The following is a 27,026-nucleotide window of genomic DNA, read 5'->3' on the forward strand; positions in this document are numbered from 1 at the left end:
TCGTATCTTCTACCGTGCAGGCCACACGGATCCGGCAATGGGGACGACCATAAACAGCATTGTATTATAGGAATCTAGAACATCAATAGTAAAAGAAGGTCATCTACACGTCCAAACAAATGGCCTGTCGTGTGGTTTAGGAACTTAGTGGCAGGGATCTGTGTTTGTTTTTCACACCATTCAATATGTATTGTGCTAAAAAGACGTACAAATAAATAGCCATTTCAAAATATTTTCAATGACTTGTGCAATCATTGTGCGAGTACGCTATTCGTTACTGTTATGAAACAAGTAAATAATGTACATCGAAATATCGGGACTGTTCTAAAATTTAATCCAATAATTCATAGCCCTCTATTTACAGAGGGAGAGAATCCATCCAATAATTTCTTAAAAACATCACGTATTTTGATGATTTTTGGTTTGAATTCAAAATGTTTACATTGTACGAATCTTTTATAAGAATGCCATTTTGTCTACGCTGTTTAATTTCTTATATGTCATACTAAGCTACATTAGTCTAGTTTTGAGACGCAAGTTTGCACCACCTAAATATGCTCAACGAAGAATACATACCACTTATACAAACTTGAGAACGCTTCAAAACAGGAAACCTAATACTTCGTATAAATAAACGTCGTTCCATCTGCCATCATCTATCATCTATTATATTAAACATGAGTTATGTGAACATCTTTCGAACACGTGTCGAAAGTTCAGGGCATGTGATTTCAACGTTGTATGAAAACAATCATAATTGACACCGCGTGATACTGCTAAATGAAGTGATGAACTGTGGTTACATTACAGGTAATTTGAGAATACGAGAAAACAGGTCAATTAAAAGCTGTTGAATATGGAGTAAATTTACCTTAAATTAAATTTAACATTCCTATTCGAGTTATGTTAAAATATACTCACAATTTATCCGGCTTTAATAATGTCCTGAATAAATATATTCCCAATATTAGAACATGTACACATCTGTTTCCTTAATTAGATGATCTATGCGTACCCGTTCTTGCCCGATAATCGATATTGATCTATTGCCTTTATGAAAGCCGATTATTTAAATTTGATTGCTGGAAGGGGAACAACACGCTTTAATAAACTAAATAATGGTTTGCATGATTTACCTCCCTTACAAAAAGAAATATTTTTAATAGAATAGCGAATTATGAATATGTATTGTCCCATATAAAATAAAAAAATACTTGTTAATATAAAATAAGCGAATTCCCATAAGTTTATTTCCATTCCCTTGCTTATCAAATAAGGTTAACCCAGTGATGTCGCTAATGCTATATCAATATTTATTATTTTATACATATTTAAATATATATAAATATATATCTTTTTATAGAAACAGTGGACACAAAAAAGGATATTTTTAATATACATATGACAATGTCGGGCCCAGCATTTGCAAGACATATCTGGCGGGGTAAAGTTTTACAGTTTTATTATACACTCAGCACATACAGGATGTGAAAAGAGGTAAATACATTTAATACAAATTACATTTGTAATATAGAACAAATTTGGTGTTCAACCAGGCTGTAAGGTATCTTAATACAGCTAAAAAAAATCTAACGAAGTACAAATTGTAATTAGTGAGATCTTAAGGGTTTGGATATTAACATACTGTTGACGTGAGATTTAGTCCATGCCAGGTGGGGTTTGCAGTGTTTAACATATTGTCATGACAAATTTGCTTACATTAACTAGCTTTGTTTCAGTATTCTCGTTCATAATAGATTTAAATCCGAGAATATTTACAGTATTTTTATTAACATAAGGTAATTAATTTTTCGTTCGATATTAAAGTGTGTACATCTAAAGAGGTAATGGAATTCGTCTCCAATTTCGTTTAGGTTACAAAACATACATTTACGATCAATTCTATTTAGTCCAAGCCCTTTTCAACAGGTAAGTGGTTATTACATAGTCTAAAGTTTACAAGGGGCTGTACATATAAGTCAGGTAATGTACAATAAAATTCCTCCAGTTTGTGCTCTGTTTTATATATTCGATAATTATAACATTTTGGGGATACGTTCACTTTGCTATTGCGAGTTTGTATATACTGGTTTCATAATGAGGTTTCCACTAGATTTAACAACGATTCATTGGACTCTTCATATTACTGATTTTGCCAAATATAACTTAAGCCACGGTCATCAATAAAATTCTTAACATTTTCAAGCCAAGAATATGTATTCCTATTTGTTATCGAGTCATTAAAAATATTTTATACAACACAGATGACAGGTTATACTGGTTGTGTGTTGTACCAAAACCCTACGACTCGTTTTGCAATCATAATATTCAATGGAAATCGTCCAAAAAAGCTCGTAAAGAAGCTGATGGACTCACACGAATGTTATATCGTAAGGCCACAAATGATCAATTGTTTGTTTGGTGTTACCCGATCCGTATTTTTCAGGTGTGGAAATGGAGGAAGTGTTTTTTGCAGGAGTGGATAGGAAGGTAGTGTTTTTTGCAGGAGTGGATAGGAACTTAGTGGTTTTTTTGCAAAAGTGGATAGGAAAGTAGTGTTTTTTCAGGTGTGGGTAGGAAGGTAGTTTTTTTTCAGGTGTGGGTAGGAAGGTAGTGTTTTTTCAGGTGTGGGTAGGAAGGTAGTGTTTTTTCATGTGTAGGTACGAAGGTAGTGTTTTTCAGGTGTGGGTAGGAAGGTAGTGTTTTTTCATGTGTAGGTAGGACGGTAGTGATTTTTCAGGCGTGGGTAGGCAGGTACTGTCTTTTGCAAGTGTGGGTAGGAAGGTAGTGTTTTTTGCAAGAGTGGGTAGGAAGGTACTGTTTTTTGCAAGTGTGGGTAGGAAGGTACTGTTTTTTGCAAGAGTGGGTAGGAAGGTACTGTCTTTTGCAAGTGTGGGTAGGAAGGTACTGTCTTTTGCAAGTGTGGGTAGGAAGGTACTGTTTTTTGCAAGTGTGGGTAGAAAGGTACTGTTTTTTGCAAGAGTGGGTAGGAAGGTACTGTTTTTTTGCAAGTCGTAGGAAGGTAGTGTTTTTTGCAAGTGTGGGTAGGAAAGTAGTGTTTTTTGCAAGTCGTAGGAAGGTAGTGTTTTTTGCAAGTGTGGGTAGGAAGGTAGTGTTTTTTGCAAGTCGTAGGAAGGTAGTGTTTTTTGCAAGTGTGGGTAGGAAAGTAGTGTTTTTTGCAAGTGTGGGTAGGAAAGTAGTGTTTTTTTTGCAAGTGTGGGTAGGAAGGTAGTGATTTTTTCGGGTGTGGAAAGGAAGGTAGTATTTTTTTCGGCTTCCTTTTTTCGGTTTTCAGGTGTAGGTAGGAAGGTGGTGCATTTCCAGAATTGGGTAGGAAGGTCGTGTTTTTGGCAAGTGTGTGTAGGAAGATAGTGTATCTTTCAGGTGTGTATAGGAAGGTAGTGTTTTTAAAGTGTGGATAGGAAGGTAGTGTTTTTTCAGGTATGGACAGGAAGGTAGTGTTTTTTCAGGTGTTGGTAGATACGTAGTGTTTAGGAAGGCGGTGTTTCCTCAGGTGTGGATAGGAAGGAAGTGTTTAATCAGGTGTGGATAGGAAGGTAGTGTTTTTTCAGGTCTGGGTAGGAAGGTAGTGTTTTTTCAGGTCTGGGTAGGAAGGTAGTGTTTTTTCAGGTGTGGGTAGGAAGGTAATGTTGTTGTTTTTTTCACATTTGTGTAGGCAGGTAGTTTTTTTCAGGTGTGGGTAGGCAGGTAGTTTTTTTCAGGCATGTGTAGGCAGGTAGTGGTTTTTCCAGGTGTGGGTAGACAGGTAGTGTTTTTTTAGGTGTTGATAGGAAGGTAGTGTTTCATCAGGTGTGGATAGGAAGGTAGTGTTTCATCAGGTGTGGATAGGAAGGAAGTGTTATACCAGGTGTGGATAGAAAGGTGGTGTTATACCAGGTGTGGATAGAAAGGTAGTGTTATACCAGGTGTGGATAGAAAGGTGGTGTTATACCAGGTGTGGATAGAAAGGTAGTGTTTCATCAGGTGTGGATAGGAAGGTAGTGTTATACCAGGTGTGGATAGGAAGGTAGTGTTATACCAGGTGTGGATAGAAAGGTAGTGTTATACCAGGTGTGGATAGAAAGGTGGTGTTATACCAGGTGTGGATAGAAAGGTAGTGTTTCATCAGGTGTGGATAGGAAGGTAGTGTTATACCAGGTGTGGATAGGAAGGTAGTGTTATACCAGGTGTGGATAGAAAGGTAGTGTTATACCAGGTGTGGATAGAAAGGTGGTGTTATACCAGGTGTGGATAGAAAGGTAGTGTTTCATCAGGTGTGGATAGGAAGGTAGTGTTATACCAGGTGTGGATAGGAAGGTAGTGTTTTAACAGGTGTGGATAGGAAGGTAGTGTTTCATCAGGTGTGGATAGGAAGGTAGTGTTTTATCAGGTGTGGATAGGAAGGTAGTGTTATACCAGGTGTGGATAGGAAGGTAGTTTTTCATCAGGTGTGGATAGGAAGGTAGTGTTTTACCAGGTGTGGATAGGAAGGTAGTGTTTTAACAGGTGTGGATAGGAAGGTAGTGTTTCATCAGGTGTGGAAAGGAAGGTAGTGTTATACCAGGTGTGGATAGGAAGGTAGTGTTATACCAGGTGTGGATAGAAAGGTCGTGTTTTACCAGGTGTGGATAGAAAGGTAGTGTTATACCAGGTGTGGATAGAAAGGTAGTGTTATACCAGGTGTGGATAGGAAGGTAGTGTTTCATCAGGTGTGGATAGGAAGGTAGTGTTTTATCAGGTGTGGATAGGAAGGTAGTGTTTTAACAGGTGTGGATAGGAAGGTAGTGTTTTACCAGGTGTGGATAGGAAGGTAGTGTTTCATCAGGTGTGGATAGGAAGGTAGTGTTTCATCAGGTGTGGATAGGAAGGTAGTGTTTTACCAGGTGTGGATAGGAAGGTAGTGTTTTATCAGGTGTGGATAGGAAGGTAGTGTTTTATCAGGTGTGGATAGGAAGGAAGTGTTTCTGTATGGTGTTGATAGAAAGGTAGTGTTTTACCAGGTGTGGATAGGAAGGTAGTGTTTTATCAGGTGTGGATAGGAAGGAAGTGTTTCTGTATGGTGTTGATAGGAAGGTAGTGTTATACCAGGTGTTGATAGGAAGGTAGTGTTTTATCAGGTGTGGATAGGAAGGTAGTGTTTCTGTATGGTGTTGATAGAAAGGTAGTGTTATACCAGGTGTTGATAGGAAGGTAGTGTTTCTGTATGGTTTTGATAGGAAGGCAGCGTTTTTCAAGTGTGGGATGGAAGGTAGTGCTTTATTTTGTTCTTTTTTGTAACTCCATTATTTCTTAATTAATTTCAATGAGTTGTGAATTTTTTTTTATGACCATCGAAAAACACTCGGGTCAAATGTTTTTCGTGCTGGTCGGTCGAGTAGGGGTCACAGGTATTTGTGAGAATTTGTCGAGTACGTGTAGAAGGAGTTTGTGCGGGTCGGTCGTGTATGGGTCACAGGTATTTGTGAGAGTCGGTCGAGTACGTGTAGAAGGAGTTTGTTCGGGTCGGTCGAGTATGGGTCACAGGTATTTGTGAGAGTCGGTCGAGTATGTGTAGAAGGAGCTTGTGCGAGTCGATCGATTACGGGTCACAGGTGTTTGTGAGAATTTGTAGAGTACGGGTCACAGGTGTTTGTGCCAGTTGGTCGAGTACGGGTCACATGTGTGGTGTGTTTGTGCCAGTTGGTCGAGTACGGGTCACATGTGTGTGTGAGAGTCGGTCCAGTACAGGTCACATGTGTGTATGGGAGTTGGTAGAGTACGGGTCACATGTATTTGTGCGAATCAGTCGAGTACGGGTCACAGGTATTTGTGCGAATCAGTCCAGTACGGGTCTCATGTATTTGTGCGAATCAGTCGAATACGGGTCACAGGTATTTGTGCGAATCAGTCGAGTACGGGTCACATGTATTTGTGCGAATCAGTCGAGTACGGGTCACAGGTATTTTTGCTAGTCGGTTGAGTACGGGCCACGGGTATTTGTGCGAATCAGTCGAGTATGGGTCACAGGTATTTGTGCGGGTCAGTCGGGCACGAGTCACGAGTATTTGTGCGAGTTGGTCGAGTACGGGTCACAGGTATTTTTGCGAGTCGGTTGAGTACGGGTCACGGACATTTGTGTAAATCAGTCGAGTACGGGTCACAGGTTTTTGTGCGAGTCGCTCGAGTACGAGTCACAGGTATTTGTGCGGGTCAGTCGGGCACAGGCCTTGGTATTTGTGCGAGTCGGCCGAGTACATGTCACAGGTATTTTTGCGAGTCGGTTGAGTACGGGTCACGGGTATTTGTGCGGGTCGGTCGGGTACGGGCCACAGGTATTTTTGCCAGTCGGTTGAGTACGGGTCACGGGTATTTGTGCGAGTCGGTCGGGTACGGGCCACAGGTATTTGTGCGAGTCGGTTGAGTTACCCGAAACAAACTGCTTTTTTATTGTGACTTAAAACAAAAATAATTATTTTATAAATATGATAAGATACTAGTTTTCTTTCATTTTAACCACTCTAATTTCCGAATTTTTAGATTGAGACATGGATTTAACTGCAAATTATTGAAAATCGCCCTAATGGCAGAACACTGTTTTGGGAAATATCAATTTACGTAAACCACTAACACCGCACGACTCCCTGAGGAGATCTCCCCAAAGGGCGTGTAAACACTGTGATTGTGACCACTTTGTCAGATGTCCCCGGGAAGGTTTTTTCAAACTTAACTGACACTTGAGACGTGATATCGAAGTGTATCAAACATAAAAATTATTAATAAATTATCTTGGGTCGAAGGCGACACACAAGGGTTCACTGCCTTCACGTCATTTGCCTTAACTTTACAAAGAACGCGGAAGATTCAACTATGGAATGGTGATTTATCATATGCATACTTCCACATGGTCACAAACAACAAATATTACAGCTTACCACTTACTTCGCCGCTACCCCCGTAGGTGAAATAAAATGTGATATACTCTCAGCTATTTCACTGAAGTGTGCTTTATCTGTTAGTAGTTTATGATATCGATATGACGTTTTCAACTAAATTTGTCGACAAAATAAGTTTTAAAATGTCGTGATATATGTAGTAAAATCGAATACAATATGTAGATACTCCATACTGCACGATCACAGCATCACTATATTAATATTCTGTATACGAAATACTCTTCCATACTACAAGATCAAATCATTTATATATACGATATACGCTTCCATACTACAAGATCGAATCATTTATATATACGATATACGCTTCCATACTACAAGATCGAATCATTTATATATACGATATACGCTTCCATACTACACGATCGAATCATTTATATACACATACTACACGATCGAATCATTTATATATACGAAATACTCTTCCATACTACACGATCGAATCATTTATATATACGAAATACTCTTCCATACTACGCGATCGAATCATTTATATATACGAAATACTCTTCCATACTACACGATCGAATCATTTATATATACGAAATACTCTTCCATACTACGCGATCGAATCATTTATATATACGAAATACTCTTCCATACTACGCGATCGAATCATTTATATATACGAAATACTCTTCCATACTACGCGATCGAATCATTTATATATACGAAATACTCTTCCATACTACGCGATCGAATCATTTATATATACGAAATACTCTTCCATACTACGCGATCGAATCATTTATATATACGAAATACTCTTCCATACTACGCGATCGAATCATTTATATATACGATATACGCTTCCATATTACACGATCGAATCATTTATATACACGATATACGCTTCCATACTACACGATCAAATCATTTATATATACGATATACGCTTCCATACTACACGATCGAATCATTTATATATACGATATACGCTTCCATACTACACGATCGAATCATTTATATATACGATATACGCTTCCATACTACATGATCACACCGTCTATATATACGAAATACGCCTCCATATTAAATGATCAAGTCATCGGCTTATCAATGTATACGATATACGCTTTGACGATTCATGCTTCTACACTACATGATCGATTCATTATAATAAACGTTTTACGCTTCCATACTACATGATCACTCTATCGGTATGTACAATATACGCTTTGATACTTCATGATCGCATCGCCAGTATAAACGATATACGCTTCCATACTTCAAGATCGCTTCGCAAGTATATACTATATACGGTTCCATACTCAATCATTTACATAGTTTGTGGTTATAAGAAGATGACTTTTTAATTTAATGTTGCTTCCTACGCCACTTTTCCTTATAGAAACAAACGTACACAAACAATACCATTTTTCATCCAAATTAAGTGAACTGTCCTTGCGGTGACAACCATACACGTGCTAGACTCACTTTTTATCATCTCAAGATGACATTGCTGCTTTGGTTAAGAGAAGTTCTTTGTACATTATTGCGGGCAAGGTACCGTGTTTTGGCGAAGAAGGGTCCTTAACACGGTATGGAATTTAGGATTAGATCATGGTTATATATATTAAGGCCAAATGAACTACTGTGTGTGTTTCCTATACAGAGAAGGACACTCTGATATGGGATGTTGGAAAGTGGAATGGTCATATATATGTAAATGAAGACGAAGACGAAGTTGAAGACGAACTTGAAGAAGAAGACGAAGAAGAAGTTGAAGAAAAAGTTGAAGAAGAAAAACGTTCAAAAAGGTTTCAGAGAAGCAGCGGAACCAAGAAAATTAAATTCCCTTGTCCTCAATGACAAAAAAATGTTCTGAATGAAAACGAATGTGATTTTACTTATATCTTCGCCTTTTCTTTAAATCGAGTGTCAAGTGTCTTGTTGGTAAAAACATAAGTCGGCAGATAGTTAATCCATTTAAGTATTTGTCCGTCGGTACTGTAACATACATTCCAAACACTTCGTGATATTAGTTAATACATAGGAAAAAATCTTTTAATGTTTAAAGAAAATTATCATGATCAATTGTGATCCTTTGTTGAAGTTGTTGTTGTTGTTGTTGTTGTTTGGTGTCAGCATATCTTCCGGCAATATTTCGTCGGAAAAGTCAACACCATTTTCAACGTTGGAAGATCAATTTGACCTGGTGGGAAATACTTTTCAAAATGCTTCAACTTTTATACAAAAATACAACGGAGACGGAGGTAATAACTGTTTTTTACTGAATCTTCACCTTTTAACAGTTTTGCCATTTATTTTTGATATAATAAGTTATTAATCTATTCATTCGTTCATTCGTTCGTTCGATAGTGTTCGTGCGTTGTTCGTCCGTTCGCTTGCTCACCCTCACTAACTAATTAACTAATTTATTCATACGTCATTTATTTATTTATTCATATTTATTAGTTTTAATTGTTACACTTACTTCAAAAGACACATAGTAAAGAGGAATGATATTAAATAAATTTAAATTTCATTAAAAGTTATAAAGATGCGGAGAAATAGTATAAATTTAGTATTCGTAAAACGCAAAAAATAAATACATTTAATAAAAGAAAGTCATTTTTACATGACGATGCCATAATTGACCAAAACCCATATATTATACTTTCGGCATTGACCCAGTGAATTATGCACCAGTCAATTGTAACTACGGCCCCCCATGTCCGGGGGTATACCGGGAATAGCCGGGGAAATGGGCCGTGGTTTCACCTTCCAGGTGGCCCCGCAGGGCCGGGTGAATGTCGTGGTTTTGTCTTCGCGCAAAATATAGTGGGGAATGGGACTTACGTATGGTCCCTGGGGTGTGGGGGTATTTGGCAGGGATTTTTTTCCACCAGTTCGTCCCCGCAAGGCGGGGGTCTTACCCGGACTTGGCTGGACCAAAGTCAAAGTCCCCGCTATTCCCCGGACCTTTGGGGGGGGGGGGGGGGGCGTGGTTACAATTTACAGGTGCATTAAGAGCTCTTGGAATGGGATGAGACTTTCCTACTAATGCCATGTACTATATAAATACGCCATGAATCAGCAACCAGAAAGCTGCTCTAATTAAAATTGAATTCCATATTTTCATTTTGTTCATATTGTTTATTTCCGTTTCTCTCCAGGTAACCGGAAGCGGCGGAGTTTTACCGGGCTGGACTTGTACCATCGAATCGCGGACGCTTCCGGTGGTACCGTGTACGAGACGATGAAGTCGGAAATAGCCGCCGTCATTGACATCATCAAGGTAGGAGACTTTCGGAATCCTTCAGACACGTGTTTAATTCATCATAGATACGTTTTTAATTCACTTTAGATTTAAGTCGTAAATTGAATAACGTTAGTGTCATATTTTCTTTATTTTGCTTCATATTTGTGAGCCAGAAAAAAAAGAACATAGATGACGTGACGTCAGACTCTGGTACCTACTGTTATCTCGTACACGCGTTTTTTGGCATGTTCTGTGTTGAAATATATATTGCACGTTACTTCCAAAAGAACGCAAAATAATCTGCACATTACTTTGCAGAACAATATTACATCTGCATGCAAATTGGTGTTTTATTTGAGAAAGCACGGAATGTGTAAAATAATATTTCACCTTAATGATTGTCTCGAACGTCTTGCAAAAAATGCGTGTAACATTTCACTTATGTTCTTGTGAACAAAAAAGTATTTGTTTTGAAATATCATGCCATTTGGTTCCAAAAAGTAAACATTAACATGCTGACATTATTAGTAGAAAAAAATGTTTGTTTGAATAATGTTACTGGTGGTGAAAATCACAACCTGAACGTAAAGTCGCCTGTCCATTCAAAGTCCCATTTCGGGTTAATGCGGACTTTCAATAAATCATGTACGTGAAGTTAGCGGCCTAGCGGCGTGAAGTTAGTGGCGTAGCGGCGTGAAATAAGCTAACTTCACGCCGCTAGGCCGCTGAACTGCATTATCGACTTTTTGGAAAAAATATTTATAATCGCTTCAGATTAAAAATGTGTGCATTAAAACAGTTATTTTATCATCGTTTTAGAAGAAATAAGGCCTAAAAAAATACATTTGGTTCGGGTTACCCGACCCTACCAGGGGTGTAGAAATGGGCCGGAAGCCGGTAAAATAACCCGGTTACTTTATCATCTTCACCCGGCTATTTATCCCCGCATCATCAAAAATAAAATATGTTATTTTTTGTCATGTTTTTATGTTTACATAAGTTTAAAACCCTGATTGATGGTATTGTTTATTTTGGTTTCCACGCGTTCGGACTACAATGCACCATTAGCTCGATTCGTGACGTCATTAGTCGCATCCCCCTCTGGGATGTTTTCAAGTTCTAGGTTTGGGTTTCCCAGCGTTCCGAATACAATAACATTGGCTCGATACATGACCTCATTAGTCGCATCCTCCATGGGGATGTTTTGAAGTTTATGATTAGCGAAGAAATAGAAGGTGAAAAAAAGAATATTTTTTTTCCAGACACCAAAAAGCGTAGTAAGTTTGCAACATGAGCGTGTCTGTCCTTCTGTTAGTCCTATTACCATTTACGCAACATTCCTTTTTGTATACGAGTGTTATCCGGATGTTTAACAAAATGAAACAAGCTTGCGGTGATGTCACTGCTAAAAATAATCCATTATTTTGATGAATTTTACATGTACCTTTGGCGAAATTTCGTACGCTTTTAATAAACGTCACAAAGTGTCCAGATATTTCTTTTGGTTGTTATTAAAACGGAATTAGCTAGCTGCAGGTGAGATATCTAGAACCACAGAAAATGAAGTTAAATGTTTAATTTTCAGAGGATCACAGAGATTCAGTGGCTGAAAGTATATAAGTGGTAGAGAAGAAGGTACACATACGATTAGGAGGGAATTGCTAGCAAATGGCAAGGCATGCGGTCTGGAATGTTATAATAGTATCCTGAATCTGAATTTGACAGTTATTTGGTTTATTAGTTGGTCCTCACTGGTCGGGGGTGGAGGTGGGGTCGGGGGTGGGGGTGGGGTAAAACTCAGATCAGTGGGGTAGTTCTCAGATTCAGTATCATATTCAAGTACAGAAGTTTCCCTGTTTCCTAAATGTTACAAAATAAACATGCACCAGAACAGTTCAACACTAGAAATTTTGGTTAAAAAGGGGTTAAATTCAATCCCACAAGGGGCATTGGCCCCTAACTGGGGAAGGACACCCAGACTACCCCCCCCCCCCCGCCTACTTTTGGGATCTTCCCTGCTACTTCAAAACATTTCTACACCCCTGCCCTACCTACGGAATAGGCGCCGATCCTACCGTTTTTATAGTCAGTTTGAAAAAAAATGAAAAACTAAAAAATAAATAAATATATATATATATATATATTTTGTTCTTTTTTTTTAATTGCTTTTCAATATGTAGTTTAAAACCTTAAATGCTTATACAAAAGATAACTTTAACACCATTCTCCAATGATGAAAATAACATTCTTATATAAAGCCTAATAATAATAAAAAAAGCCTACCTACCCTACCTATTTTTGAAAAGGATGTAACCCTAACCAAACATTTTTTTTAGGCCAAACGCATATTAAAATGCTCTGAATAGAAAACAATTTAAGGCCGCTATGTTAATGTATGAATAAAAAACATTGAGTTATCATTGTTTTCCAAGAAAACGCATGAACAATTGCTTTAAAATAGAAAAAAATAGGCCGCTAGGCCGCCAACCTCACGCCACTGGGCCGCTAGTCCTCGAAAAAAAGAAAGTTTCAGACATATATAAAACCAGATGATCTATCAAAATAACGTTTACTAGTGACGCGTATTTTTACGATGATTTTAGTTATCAATATTTTAGTCCTTTAATGCAGTGGTTGTACCAAAGACGGTTCCCTCTAGGGTTGAAAACACTGCAACAAGTGATATTGACGTTAGAGCAGCAGGTACTAATATCTGACGTTACGTCAAACTGAGATTATCGCAGGGTAGAAAAATTACTTTTCAGCAATTGTTTTTTTTAGAAAACTGATCCTAGAAGGTAAAGTGTTGCAGCTGATTATATACATATGTTGTTGTGTTTTTTTAATTAGTTTAGTATTTATAATACATGTATGTGTAAAACTTTATCAATGTTTGAATGAATTTATGGGTGAACTTTTTTTTAATATGCATATATTGTAGGACTCTGTGAAGTCCCGTCCGCCCGTGAGCGTTCTGAAGTTCCGGTTGACGAGTGGCATGAACAGCACGTTCGGTATCCCCGTTGACGTCATGGCCATGAACGTCACAATCACTTTACAGAGCTCACTGAACGCGCTCCCGACACTACAAATTAACAGACCTGACGGTGAGTACCAAACTCCACACAGAGGCTCCAACCTTTTGGTGATGATCTCAATCCCGTGAGCGCATTAAACATCTTGACTAACTGAACATTAAATTTTGAGCCCGTTGAAAATTTGACCTAAATGCCAAATACCTAAAATTGACCCTGACAACATTTCAACATTCAATTTCGATCAAACCGTTGGTTGTAAACGCCTGTTTGGTCAGATTTCGACTTTGAAAACTGACCCAACTACAGTTCGGGTGATACTCAACATTGGTCATTACTGGAATTAACATTGATGTAGCTAATCGGATTGGGTGGTATAAAAACACTAATATATACAATTTATAAATTCAACGAAGTATGACCATAAGATTTATTTATTCACATTTTAAAGAGGTTCAACTTTTCACGCAAAGAATAGTCATTTATTAACGGTCAGGTCAGTGTTCGACGATACAAATTGATCCGTCATCCGCTAAAAGATGACCCCTGATTCAAAAAGTAATGGAACACCGAAATCACCGGTAGTGATTTCATAGTTAAATCCTCCTCCTAACTTTTCTTATTGGTCAGTTTACAAATTCGTATATAAGATATACAGTCGAACCTCGTTTGCTCGAGCACACAGGGACGGGTGGGAATAACTCGAGCCTCGAAAAATTCGAGCCAAGCGGAAATGCTTACCTTCAGTTTAAAGAAATCGGTCCTTACATCCAGTTCGAGCCAACGGGGAATTCGAGCCAAACCAGTTCGAGCTAACAAGGAATTTGATACAAGCGAGTTCGAGCTAACGGGGTTCGGCTGTATGTAGAACATCATATTTAATGTAATTACAAGAATGGCCGTTGTTTCCATAGCAGACGTGATAACGTGTGTTGACGTATTTTCACTGGGTGTATATCTAGTGCATTATTTACTCTCAAATGTAGAACATTTCTCACTCTAGAAGTATCACTCTATCTGTAAAACATTTTGTTTTTTTACCAACCCCCGGAGCAGTTGTTTAAAATATTAAATGACCATCACCAATTTCTCGAAACTTCTCAAGTCTCATATAACAGGATTAAGCTAAGCTCACTATTTTTGCTTTGCTATGATTTGTATTAAATTTACTTCTTTAAGACTGTTTAGACTTTGAATAGTAGTTATTTTTATGATAATCAAAATAAACCCGTTTTCAATTATCAAAATCAATTTGAAGTATGAATTTTGGCTTATTGAAATAAGCTACCTGAGCGTGTTAACCTTAAGAAGTATCGAGAAGTTTCATTTCGTCACTTCAGTCAATTTCTGAAGTTAAGCATAAGATATAAATACTTTATATTCATTGATTGTTTTGAATATACATATTCTTATGTTAAAACACTTATACTTTTCTTTTTTAACGAATTTGAAATTTAAGGAAATCGACTTTAAAGGCCCCGTTAAAGGAATGTTTGGCATGACAATCCCCTGCTGTGCATCTCCTGCTAATTGCACTGATGTCACAGTAGGGGCCAATTTCCTGTGTATTCGTTTATTGGCTCAGGTCCATTTAGGGTCCACTTCCAAAATAAAACCTGCAAAACTGCACAGCAGGATACTCAGATCAGAGATCTGATAAAAGGGATCAAGGCAAGTAGATTAAGATCAATACACAGAGGTTACAAAGATTTCGGGGGGGGGGTCACTTATAGAAAGCTTAAACTAGGCCTTTAAGTAAGAAAATAACTTCAGATGTTTCATGAATACCAATCTTGCTTTTCAATTAAAAATAAGATAACATCACACTCTTAAAATGAAATAATCTGTAAATATCAGCGTAATTAAATGCTCAAAAAATTATCTGCAGCCCAGTAATTTCATTTTTTTTTGCGGTTGGCCAAAGGCGTGTATTTGCTGATATTGCCAATAAAACAAGATTAAAGGGGTTATTAACCGTCTTAATTTGTTTTCTTTTAAAATTTAGGGAAGCCAATTTATTTCCTTCTGAAATTTCATTGCTTGATGCGCAATCAAGGAACAATATTACTCGTAAACTATTCACTTTTTTAATTCAATTAAATGCAATGTTCTGCAACGCATGACACACCCTCAAATATAAATCAAATGGAAAATGGAAGGCTGCTTACATCATCAACATTAACGTTACCTTAAAAAGCTTACAATCAAATCAAAATGTTGTACTTTAACATTCTTAGTGTTCAGCGGGGATGCCTATCGAATACCTCTATACTAGCCAGCTGCTGAATAACCCATTTAATAAAACCAAATAATGAATAAATGAAAAATTCGCGTTTCGTCTCGTTTCTAAATAAAAAGTTGGTTGTTGTAATATGTTTAATGGATTTTGGGTTGTCAGATATCTCCTTAGGAATACTACTTCATTGGCTGACACGCAAAATCTGACGCACGGATTGTGTATCGGATGAGTGGCAGTAGGCAGACCTAAAAGTTGAATTTTTTTATAATTAAGCGCAGTACTTAATGCCTATCTGCAATTCCACTGGCTGTACATTCAGGATGTAATCTAAATGAAAAATGTGAAATTGTCATATGGTCCCATTGGTATTTAAGCATGAACACTAATTAAACAGCTGTGCTGTGTATAGAGAGCGTTAAATAGGTAGGCTACCACAATGAGTTAAAGCACACTCATTTGCACGCAAAAATGTTATATGGCCGAAACTAGTTTTAAAAATGCAAACTTACTCTCAAATAAGATTTACCACAGTAATACAATTGTTTTGATTTACCAACAATGATGAATAAATGTCGAAAACTATGGTTCTTATCAAGTATACCGAGTTTAATTTGAAAGAAAGGCGCAAAAAATTATTTCTACCTTATAAGACTATAGTAGATCACAATAAATATTTTAACACTTATCAATCATTTAATATTTTTGCGTTTACAGCCTTAAATACACGGTTACAATCTTGTTATCAGTAATAAATATTTTCCATATATGTATACTTTTGTAAGTAGATATAGGTGTATCAGTCAAAATGTTTGTTATACATATGTACGAATCAATTTTGAATAAGAGAGTCACTTTAAATTTATATCACCTTTTATGTATTCTCCAATGTTAAATGTGTTCATTCTTTCTTCAGGGAGTTTGGAAAGTTTTACCGACAAAAAGAAAGCCACGAATCAAACACTCGGGTCGAAGTTGGAAATAATCAAATTGTTTGTAAGTGTGTTATGATACTAAGTATTATTCATAAATTTGTAATCATGTGGAAGGCATAGAAAATGCATGTGGAGTGCGAAGATTATGTATGTGGAACACGCATTGCTTTAAACAAACAGTTCGTTAATTGTTATACATTTTTTGATACGATTATTTTTGTTTCTTTGGCCAACATCACTTTTATGACAATATTTATGAATACAATGTGTTAAACATATAAGATTATATCATAGTATTTAATCTCTCAAACAGTGATACATTTTATTCCTCAGGCCCCTGTACCAGGGTTGTGGCGAGTGACCCGGACGTCAGCGGCCGAGCTTCTTGTTGACGTCACAGCCAATTCTGACCTCGATTTCTCGTACAAATTGATGACGCCAGGCTCAAGCGGGTTCGGGCTGTATCCTCTCACTGGAAGACCGATTGCGGGTATGACTAGCTGACGGTAGTTTTTGACCAAATATTACGATCTTATGCTCCAATAACTACTTGTTTAATGCGCCTCGTTTAACAGGGGCGTAGCTAGATCAGAATATCTGTGCATGCCCGGTTTGAAAGGCGGGAGTCGCACACCATCTTTTAATGCAAGATGCGTTTAGGTGCGTCACATTTGGTTTTAGGAAAAACAAAACGCTAAATAGAAAGACTGGCTAACATTCTTACCAAAAGCATATTTCTCCCACCCCAGATAAGAAGATCCAAATATTTGGGCATGTTGGAAATCCTTTTCTAGCATACCGGATAGGCATTTCCAGTGAATTCAGCAGTGCTAGAAAACTCCATCTGGCACCCCCCCCCCCCATGCCAGATGAGTCACGAGCTGTGACGTAAAACTTTCAATTTCTTTTATTATACACTTTATGTAATCATAATTATGAGAATTAAATAGATGAGTTCCATTAACATTAACTTTACAAAAATATACGTTAAAAATAAAACAAAATAACCCTTAAAAGACGTGATATCGAGGGAACTTATTGACGTATGTAGTGAATACAAATTAATGCGTGTCATGACGTCAGCAAACATCAGCGCACGCGCTTTTAAGTGAAATGTACAAAAATGTCTTTATCTATGTATGTTTTCACAAAAAAATGTAATTCAAGGTATGCTAGAAAAAAAAAATCTGTCATGTTTGTCCGTTCCGGATAGAAAAATCCGACCCTCGGGCACGTTGCAACGCAGGTGCTCTAGGGTCGGATTGTTTTTTATCCGGAACGGAAACACATGACAGATATAATAAAAAAAAATAAAAAAAAATTGAAATACATTTTTGATATATTTTGAAAAACTGAGGTGGGAGAGAAGGCATCTACCATGGCCGCATTTGAAATATAGGTTCATCCCAACCCTTGTGCGGGTCGGAATGAACCTATCTTACACTCTCGGCCATGGCAGGTACTTAAAATCCCATACCCCTTCAATTTAAATGCACTTTGGGCTTTTAGAGTAACCAATTTTGAAAATCATGTTCAGGCCCTGGTATTTAGTGCCCACATCGAGCTACGCCAGTGTTTATAAGAAAATGATGTACTAGTATAAAACGAACTACGCCTCGTGGGTAACGTTAACATATAAAACACAAAGTGTGACAATGAGGATAAACGTTCAAACTAATATTTACATTTTCTTTCCTATTGCTGTATATATACATTCAATTCTACGCATAAGCGAAGGGCTTTTGTGACGTAATGCTTATTTCTAACAAATTACGATTTTATTTAGGCCTTATAATGCAAAAGAATACTCCAGTCTTAATGATATTTATGGTTAATCCATTTAGCACAAACCAAATCTATGTAAACATTATAAAGGCTAAGACTGCTCTGAAAGATTTTATCGCACCTAAATCAACATTAAAGAAGAACATAAAACACAATTCAAGATTCTAAATTAATTTTATAATGCATCAAAGTAAAGAAGATTTGCGCTTAAAAGACTCTTGGTGGAGATTTGATTGGCATCTAGGTTAGATCAACGCGAAGCGACTAAAACAAATGATGTGTCGGACACCCACTTCGAATGACATGTGGGACCCCCCCCCCCTCCCTTCACTTCGAATGGCATGCCGCCCCCCCCACACACACACTTCGAATTGCATGTCGGACCCCCACTTCGAACGGCACAACTCAGCGCAACTATACCCTGTTACTCCCACTCGACTATTTTAATAGAAAAAAAGGAGAAATAAAGAATTTGCTGAAGACAGTTACCCAAGTAAAACATTGTATTTAAGTTCCATATCCCAGGTGACAACACAACTGTCCAGGTGAAGGTCCCACTGGCCGGAAATCTGACGTCCGTGGACCGGATACTGTTGTTGAATGCAACGGGGGCGGCTCTCGCCACCTCCAGCCTGCAGCAGCTTGGTGGCAGGACTTCCGGGAGGACACTCTTCAAGGCCAACGTCGTCATACCCACATCCGTATGTTTCTTTTCTAAACATTATATTGCAAACTATATGCACGTGTATATCTAGAAAGGATACATGTTCCATAAAAAAGAACGGACTTGTACAATCATATTCTCAGGGAATTTGAAACAGGCTTGAGTACATATACATAAAACTTGTGTCCGGCTCCGGTATGTGAACTGTTATCTGAATATAACATGTAGTGGAATTTTTCAGGAGTTTAAGGTGGCGGTTGAGGGTGTTGACGCTGCCGGCCATCCTTTCAGGCGTCTCAGTCCACAGCTGGTAGCCACACTGTCCATAGATTTGCTTATGCTCCCAACATCTGGTTAGTGACCTGTTTCCGGTTTTATTTTAGGTTTTTAAACCTTTAATGTGCACGATGTTAGTTTTGTTGTAATAATTTTAACCCTTTGCAAAGTCCAGTAGCCTATGATGGCGGTCGGCATGTAGGAAAACATTCGATCAGCTTGTCATTTTAAAATTAAAGTTCACTGCCAACACTGTCCTAAAACAAATTTTAATTGGCAGAAACATTCGAAGCTCCTCGGATGTATGCCGGTACATCAGTAGATGTAGTTCTTAAAATTTGAATAATTTTATTATTTGAATGTAGTGTTTTGGCTTGCATTTATTGATCTAAGTTTTAATTGATTGCCAGTGAAGTGTATTATTGCAAACATAATTAAGATTCTCAAGAGTTAAGTCATTAAGTTTAACTGCTGAATTGAAATTACTTCACGATCTACTTGCAGCGTAATTATAGTGTACAGATTTCTGACATTGTAAACCGTCCATTTACATCCGAGGTTGTTTTCGTAGAAAATGGCCGAAGAGTTCCGAATGTGGCAGATAGTGAGTCATGGATTAAGGATATGCCGTTTGTTATAACTACGCGGATGTGTATTTTTCAAGGGTCCCTGTACGTAAACCAGAGTATCTCGATTCCGTACCTCGTTAGTAACGTTGGTACCGACACAAGAGTCGTGGTGAATATCACAGACGACCAGGGATTTGCCCAGAGCCCTACGTCACATACACACACGCTCAGTGCCCATAGCAACGCCACCGATCGCTTTGTTCTTCGAGCTGGGCCAACCAAGGGCATCACATGGTATATACTAGTAAAACAATATCAATTGTGTATTATCAAGAAAAAAAAACGAAGGAATCTCGTAGGAATGAGTTAAACATCCCTACCCCACCCCAGATTTTCGTATAGAATGACCCCTTTCGTTGTGCTTGCAAACGCATTCTCATACATGACAAACACGCACACCTATTACACTTAAACTTATAACGTAATCTTTCTTAATAGACTGACGGGCGCGCGATTTACGCGATTTGTTGGTTGATTTATACAATAAGTTTAATTATTTACGGTGCCTGATTTCCGTCTAAGTGTTTCGTCCAATAGGTTGTTGGCTTTTGACCGGCGCATTTCATTTCATCTCTGATCGGTCTATTTTAGCACCGTCACAATATCGGCCCGGGCAGTGGGAGCCCCAGCCAACAAAGTACAGTTCAGTGTCCGCCGCATAGTCGTCGAGGAGAAAGTCGTCAAGGTATAGATATTTAGTAAACAAAATTGTTGTGGCTCTCTGTTTTCTCTTGAAGCAGATGATGCGTTTTCAGACTGGTCTACTGTATAGTTTGTGAGGAAAGATCTTGCTTGCATTAAAAGTGCTGGACTCGTATGTGAAATTGTGTAACCAGTCCCTATGAAACCCCTCTGACCTTTGAATTGTAATGGATGATATGTATTGACAGTATTAAGGAAGTTTAGATATAATTCAACTTCTACACTACCCTTATAAGGGACTAGACACCAGATGATACTATTGCAAGATAAAATGGAAATTGTCAAAATATGATATCGTTGTGTACAACGCATTGAATCTTACTTACTGATGTATCACATCGCTTGCGACACATGTACCTTTTGCAGTTTTTAGGTATTTTTCCAATTTGAAATTCATTTGGTTTGTCTACCACGTAAATACCAGTAAATCTAAAAACAGCGTCGGTATATGTATCTGTACTAATTACGTAACGTTCACATGCTAAATACACACTCTAAACTTGGAAACCAATATGCGCTATTTAAAATGGGGAAAGCGACGAAACTATAGGCTTGTTTTAGGGAAATACTTTATTTGCCTATTTTTGGACCATCTACTGTCTAGTCTCTTTAATTCCGATTAGGTTGTCGATTCCACCTCGCCCGAATGCAAAGTCACCAAGGTCATCGGAAAATGTGACCTCGGTGCTGACGTGTGCGCATGCGTAAATGACACGTGGTATATGGAAGCGGAAGTTGGGGACAATGGTAGTGGATTATACTCTGTGTTCGCTTCCGGTGCAGGAAACAAGTCAACGTTCACAAAGTCATCATTCAGTCCTGGTCACAAAATAGCTGATGGAATTGTGCAGACAACATTACGGTATACTCATTTTGACCCGGAATACCAAGTCGTTCATACCATATACATTTGACAGTCTGAACACAGTACTCCGTGTATACGATTCATCCCAAGTATTGCGGACATATGTTGAAAGAAATGACAAAGTCTTCATACTCAATACCGTTCTTCATAAAATTAAGCGTCTTGTATCCTTCTTTACCCACCTGCATTTGTTGGCTGCTCCCTCGTTGGTTATGTGTTTGTACAAGTTACTTTTTTGTATTTTTGTACCAATCTTTACTATAACACATGCAAATGTGTTTCAGGGCAGACTGTTGTCATCAGAACGCCAAGGTGACGGTGGTGGACATTGCGGGGAACGTTGACGTCTGTAACGTCACCATTACGGCTGGCTTCGTCCCGCCGAGCCCTGCATTGTGCTCCAAAACAAAGACATTGGTAAGCGTGTTACGATCAATTCATTCCAATGATTTTTACATTTACAATCTGAATAGGAAGCCATCGTATCAATTTTACGATTTGCAACGTCTTTTAAGATTCATCGTATCGCTATGTGGTATGAACGTTCGGTCGAGATAATGCGATAGCGCTTCTTTTGAAATTTGCAAAATCGAGCCAAAGCTTTCGACTGCATGTACAGTGTGTGTATACCACGTGATAAATGACGTCATACATGCTACGTCGGACGGCAAAACTTTGCTTAAAATGAAGACTTAAATCAAACATAACTTTTTATTTACAACACCTTTTTAAATGAAACAATGGGCAGTCTATGCCGCTAAAGAGCCCCACATTTGTTTTATAACCAAAATTTGATGAGGTATCAAACACTTCGACAAACCTGTTTTTAAAATAATGTTTTGACAGTGCTCCGTCAGAGGGCCGTATTGTGAAAAGGTTTGTCAAAGTGTGTTAAGAAACTAAACTCTCCATCAAATTCTGGTAAAAGACCGAAGGTGGGGCTCCGTAAGCAGCGTAGACTGCGCTATGTTTAATTTAAAATGGTGAAGAAATAGTGAAGTTATCTTTGTTTAAAGTCTTTTTTAAATCAAAATATTGTCTTCCGACGTAGCATTTATGACGCAATTTATCACGTGGTATACACACACTGATGTACACATGAAACATTATTGTGTACGTTTTTCTTTTCCAATCCTTGTTTTAATTGTTTTTAATAAAAAGAAGACACCATTTTAAGCAAAATTAAAGAAATAGAATTGCTGTATGCATTTTACTTTTTTGAAAAACAACGGCAGCTTTGTGACACGTTGTTTACCATTGGATATATATTCCGTAATGCTTGTCCAACAAAATAATGAAATACACAATGGCGTTACAACACCATGTAGCTCATACACACCGAAAGCCATTTTCTTTCTCTACTATGACAATAACATCTAGGTATATATAATTATATATGATGTAAAACATCAACTTTGAAGATAATACAATTTTAGAAAAAATGCATACCAATTTTGTAAACATCATAACCCATATGGCATATTGTGATCTGTCCTTCGCGGCCTTCATTCCTAATTCGAAATATAAACTGTTTTACAGGCAAACGGGGGAAGCATTAACGTCGTTAACACGACGCGTATTTCGTGCAACGTAACTGACGTTTCTGGTGTTTGTAATTTGACGTCACCCGGGAATGATACGTCATCAGTTAAATGCCAAGATGTAGATTGGAAGTTTACCGCTCATGTAGGGTCTGAGGGCTTTGGTCGCCGGCAAATAATTCCCGTCGGCGGCGGAAGAGACGCAAACATTACCAGAAATAACAATACTGTTTACGTAAAGTAAGTTAAGACGTTTTTATTCTCATTTCAAGACTATTTTGGGTTATTTTTTTACTTTTGTTTATAAAGTCAACCCAACAAACGGATACGTTATCACAAATAATTATGTGTTTGACGATCGTGTGCGGCTTTTGTGTACCTCTTCAAAGTGGTGGCGCCTTAATATTTTAAAGTTGCACTCTCACATATTGACCGTTTTGATAACTTTATTATATTTTGTCTTGGAAAGAGCCCATTTTTGCGTAAATATCAGCAAACCAGGGATATAAGACTGCTGACAAAAAATCAAATCGCAGATTGTCATATTTCCGTTCCAAAATTAATGTCTTATGGCTTCAAGCGTTACTAACGGTTACTAACGGTTTAAGAAAAACGCATAAAACATCAATTTTGGTACTTAAATATGAAAATCTGCGATCTGACTTTTCGTCAGCAGTCTTATATCACTGGATTCCATGCATCTTCGCATAAATAGGCTTGTTCCAAGACAAAATATAAAAAAAGTTGTCAAAATGTCCATTCTGTGAGAGTGCAGCTTTAATATACTTCACTTAAAGTTGCACTCTGGCTGCACTGTTAACACTTTCGATAAATATATACAAATGTATACATTTTTAATCTTTGCTTGCCATCTTCCCCTTTCACAGTACGGACTGCTGTCATTCTGACGTTACCCTGAACATTGCCGACATAGCTGGAAATCTAGGACAGTGTGCCGCAAGTGTCCAAGTTATCTCTCCTACCAAGTCTACGCCACCGGAAGACGAGACAGGAGGCGGCATGGGGACGTCGATCTGGGTCATCGTCGGCGGCGTGGTTGGTGGGGTTGTTGTTGCTGCTGCTGTGATAGTGGTTGTCGTTGTTGTGATGAAGAAGAAAGCTGCAGCTGTGGTGCATTTTAGTCAGTGATAGTTGACATGTTTCCAAATTTGCAGATGTGATACAATTCCTTTATATTTCTGCCTTTTTCAACCATCATACAGACACAAATTTAAAATCGTTGTTACTGAACATAATGTATGATTAATATATTTTTTTTATATAAGTCTGACTTTTTTCGATAGTCTACATTTTCCTTAATCGATGAAAACAAAGTCATTGAGGCTGTTTTGCGACTATACAAATGCATCCATTACTGGAAAAATGATGTCCTAGCAAATAAAAAAAAATACTATGTAGTTTTAATAAAATTGGCTAAAAAACGTTTTTCGCAGATAAATTACTTATTAAACGTCACTTATTTTTTCACATATTGTATACCTCTTTGTCACATTCGAGGAAGTGACGTTGGGTAATTTGTACAGTTATTTCGAAAAGAGGATGCGCCACAGTCGAATGGCCCTGTTGTACTAGCGTTAACCACCTTACACAATGAACATGCATATTTAAATATAAACATCGAGATTTTTTATATTTAAATATAAACCCTGTACCTGTATCTTTCTTTCGTGGTGCAGTGCTAAAGAAACCGAGGACCTGGGTTCAAATTCCGCTGACGACGAAAAGCATTTCTTTTTATCCACCTCCAAACAGAAGATACTTCTGGATTTTGGAGTTGTCCGTCCGTCCGTCCGTCCGTTTTTTTCTATCCTGAACCATATATTGGTAGGGATTAGTCAGATAATGTTCAAACTTGGTCAGAATGATTTCCTTGTTAAACTCGACCTATAATAAGCAGGTCTCATTGGGTCAAAATCTAGGTCACTGTGTCAAATCTTTAACACTCTTTGGAACATCCTAGATATATTATATTTAGGCCCATATTAATGAAACTTTATCAGAATGTTTTCCTTGATGAACTGTTTATTTGAAAAAGGGTCATGTGGTGTCAAATCTTAGATTATTTTTGTCTTTAACAATATCATTGGAACCATTTCTTGGTAGGGATCGATTAGGGTATGTTCAAATTCGGTAAGATTTCCCCCTGATAAAGTGTCAAGCGCTTTTAAAATTAGGTCAAATAGGGTCACAAACTAGATCACATGGTCAAATCTCAGAAAATATATTGGACACATATACGAGGCAATATGCTGCCTCATCATGGTGAACATTCATCAATAATCATGTCCGGAACGAAATATTGGTATTGATTAGACTTTGTTCAGAATGTCCCCCTTGATGTAATCTTGGTAGACCATAATAGTGGGTCACATGAGGTTAAAACCTATGTCATTAGGTCAAATCTTAATGAAAACTAGTGAACAAATAGAGGCAATATTAATAAATAATAATAATAATAATTTGCCTTGATAAAATCTTGTCTTAATTTGAAACTAGGTCACATGGGTAAAATATTAGGTCACCGGGTCAAATTTGAGAAAAACCTTGATTTTCGCCCACCTCAGATAAGTAGATCCAATAATTTAACCATGCTAGAAATTCTTATCTTGCCCACGGGCGAAAATTAAATGCCCGTATGGAACTCCTTTTTAATGGTCACCACATTGTAATATCCTCCGTTGTTTAAGACTGTCGTCTGTAGCAGCATGGAAACCTTGTCATGTGGCAATATTTAGAATGCTAATTAATTATTTCTCGCTTCAAATGTCACCATAAAACAGTTTTCACGCACCTTTCTGGTTCACTGATAATGCTTCACTCTCCTTAGAACTATTTAAAGACCGATTTGACTATTAACATAATCTGAGTCACTGCGCGCATATCCATGACAACCACGAATTATCGCATATCCATACGCAATTATTTTCACTAAGCACAAAAGAGTTCCAGCAAAAACTACATTTTTACTTAATTTTGTTTACCTGAGGTGGGAGAAAAAGCATCTACCATAGCCGCTCGTGTAAGATAGGTTCATCCCGACCATTGCGCAGGGTGTTTTGCGGAAACTCGGTAAACCTCGTTTCCGCAAAACACCCTACGCTCGGTTCGGAATGAACCTATCTTACACTGTCGGCCATGGAAGATACTTATAATCTTCATGTTCATGATTTTTATCTAGTATGTTCTTACCTTTGTATGTTTTTTCTTCCAAATGATATCGTTTATTCTGCGGAATGGGGTAAACTGACAATCAAGGATGAGCGGTTGACAAGGACACCGACGACCCCGGTTCCACGGATTTCCCCCCTTTTTTCTTCATTTTCATTAAGTATCTTCTTACCATTTGTATGTTTTTCATTTTTTATCTCTCGGAAAATCAGCATACAAAAAGTAAACGTTTCTTATGAAGAATTGCGTCAACGGACAGTCAATGTTGAGTGTTCACTAAGAGTCTCTGAAAACAAAAGACTTCTATTTGCACAATATTTGTGAAAATTATAATCGACACAATGGCAGTTAAATAAATAATTACCGAATGGTATAATATTAAACCACGCAAAGTTTACAACTTAAATACCCTTATTCTTTTGATACCTACATTACCTGAAAACCTAACTTGGCATTATAACTACAGTTGGTATAAAGTTATGTCAATACAGAATATTTTTAGTCAATTCAAATATCAACACAAGGGATAATACACAAATGTGAAAAACGCCCTGCGAAGGCCTCGTTATACATATAGCCATTAGTATTTGGGATTGCACGAGAAAATAGCCTTGATCATGAAACCTTCTTCAAAATGGAAAGGATGTCAATTCGTTCTTTCTATATTGATTGGAAACGGATTTTCAGTTAACGGCCACCCCAATGTTGACTTTTGACCCACTGGCCTAGTCTACTGGTCATTACCAGCCCACTCACCTAGTTTCAGATCCCTATGAGTAATCACTCTTCATATATTGATCGGAATCTGATTTTCAGCCCGAGATCACCCCGCCCTTGACTTCTGACACACTCACCTCTAATCCATAGGACTCTTTGCTTGCCTACCATGTTTGAGGTATATGGGCGTAAGAGTTCTTCAGTAATTAATTGAAAACTGATTTTCAGCCCAAGGTCACTACGCCCTTGACCGTTGACACACTCACCTCTAATCCATAGGACTCCTTTGCTTGCCTACCATGTTTGAGGTCTATG

At 37.8% G+C, this 27,026-nt stretch overlaps 1 protein-coding gene across 1 annotated transcript in view; it reads left to right on the top strand.

The window, feature by feature from the left end:
* The first annotated feature begins 5,995 nt into the window (after positions 1-5,995).
* The window catches only part of LOC128235467 (uncharacterized), a 53,915-nt gene continuing 32,884 nt past the window's right edge, over positions 5,996-27,026 (top strand). Inside the window, exons 1-14 of the mRNA XM_052950285.1 lie at positions 5,996-6,074; positions 8,548-8,682; positions 10,052-10,173; positions 13,079-13,244; positions 16,325-16,404; positions 16,677-16,833; positions 18,654-18,829; positions 19,034-19,145; positions 19,733-19,931; positions 20,289-20,382; positions 21,023-21,261; positions 21,549-21,687; positions 22,804-23,045; positions 23,693-23,936. Coding sequence (XP_052806245.1) covers positions 5,996-6,074; positions 8,548-8,682; positions 10,052-10,173; positions 13,079-13,244; positions 16,325-16,404; positions 16,677-16,833; positions 18,654-18,829; positions 19,034-19,145; positions 19,733-19,931; positions 20,289-20,382; positions 21,023-21,261; positions 21,549-21,687; positions 22,804-23,045; positions 23,693-23,936 — 2,184 coding nt within the window. The remainder of the gene's footprint in view (positions 6,075-8,547; positions 8,683-10,051; positions 10,174-13,078; positions 13,245-16,324; positions 16,405-16,676; positions 16,834-18,653; positions 18,830-19,033; positions 19,146-19,732; positions 19,932-20,288; positions 20,383-21,022; positions 21,262-21,548; positions 21,688-22,803; positions 23,046-23,692; positions 23,937-27,026) is intronic.

This window comes from Mya arenaria, chromosome 5, assembly GCF_026914265.1.
Source record: "Mya arenaria isolate MELC-2E11 chromosome 5, ASM2691426v1".
NCBI lineage: Eukaryota > Metazoa > Mollusca > Bivalvia > Myida > Myidae > Mya > Mya arenaria.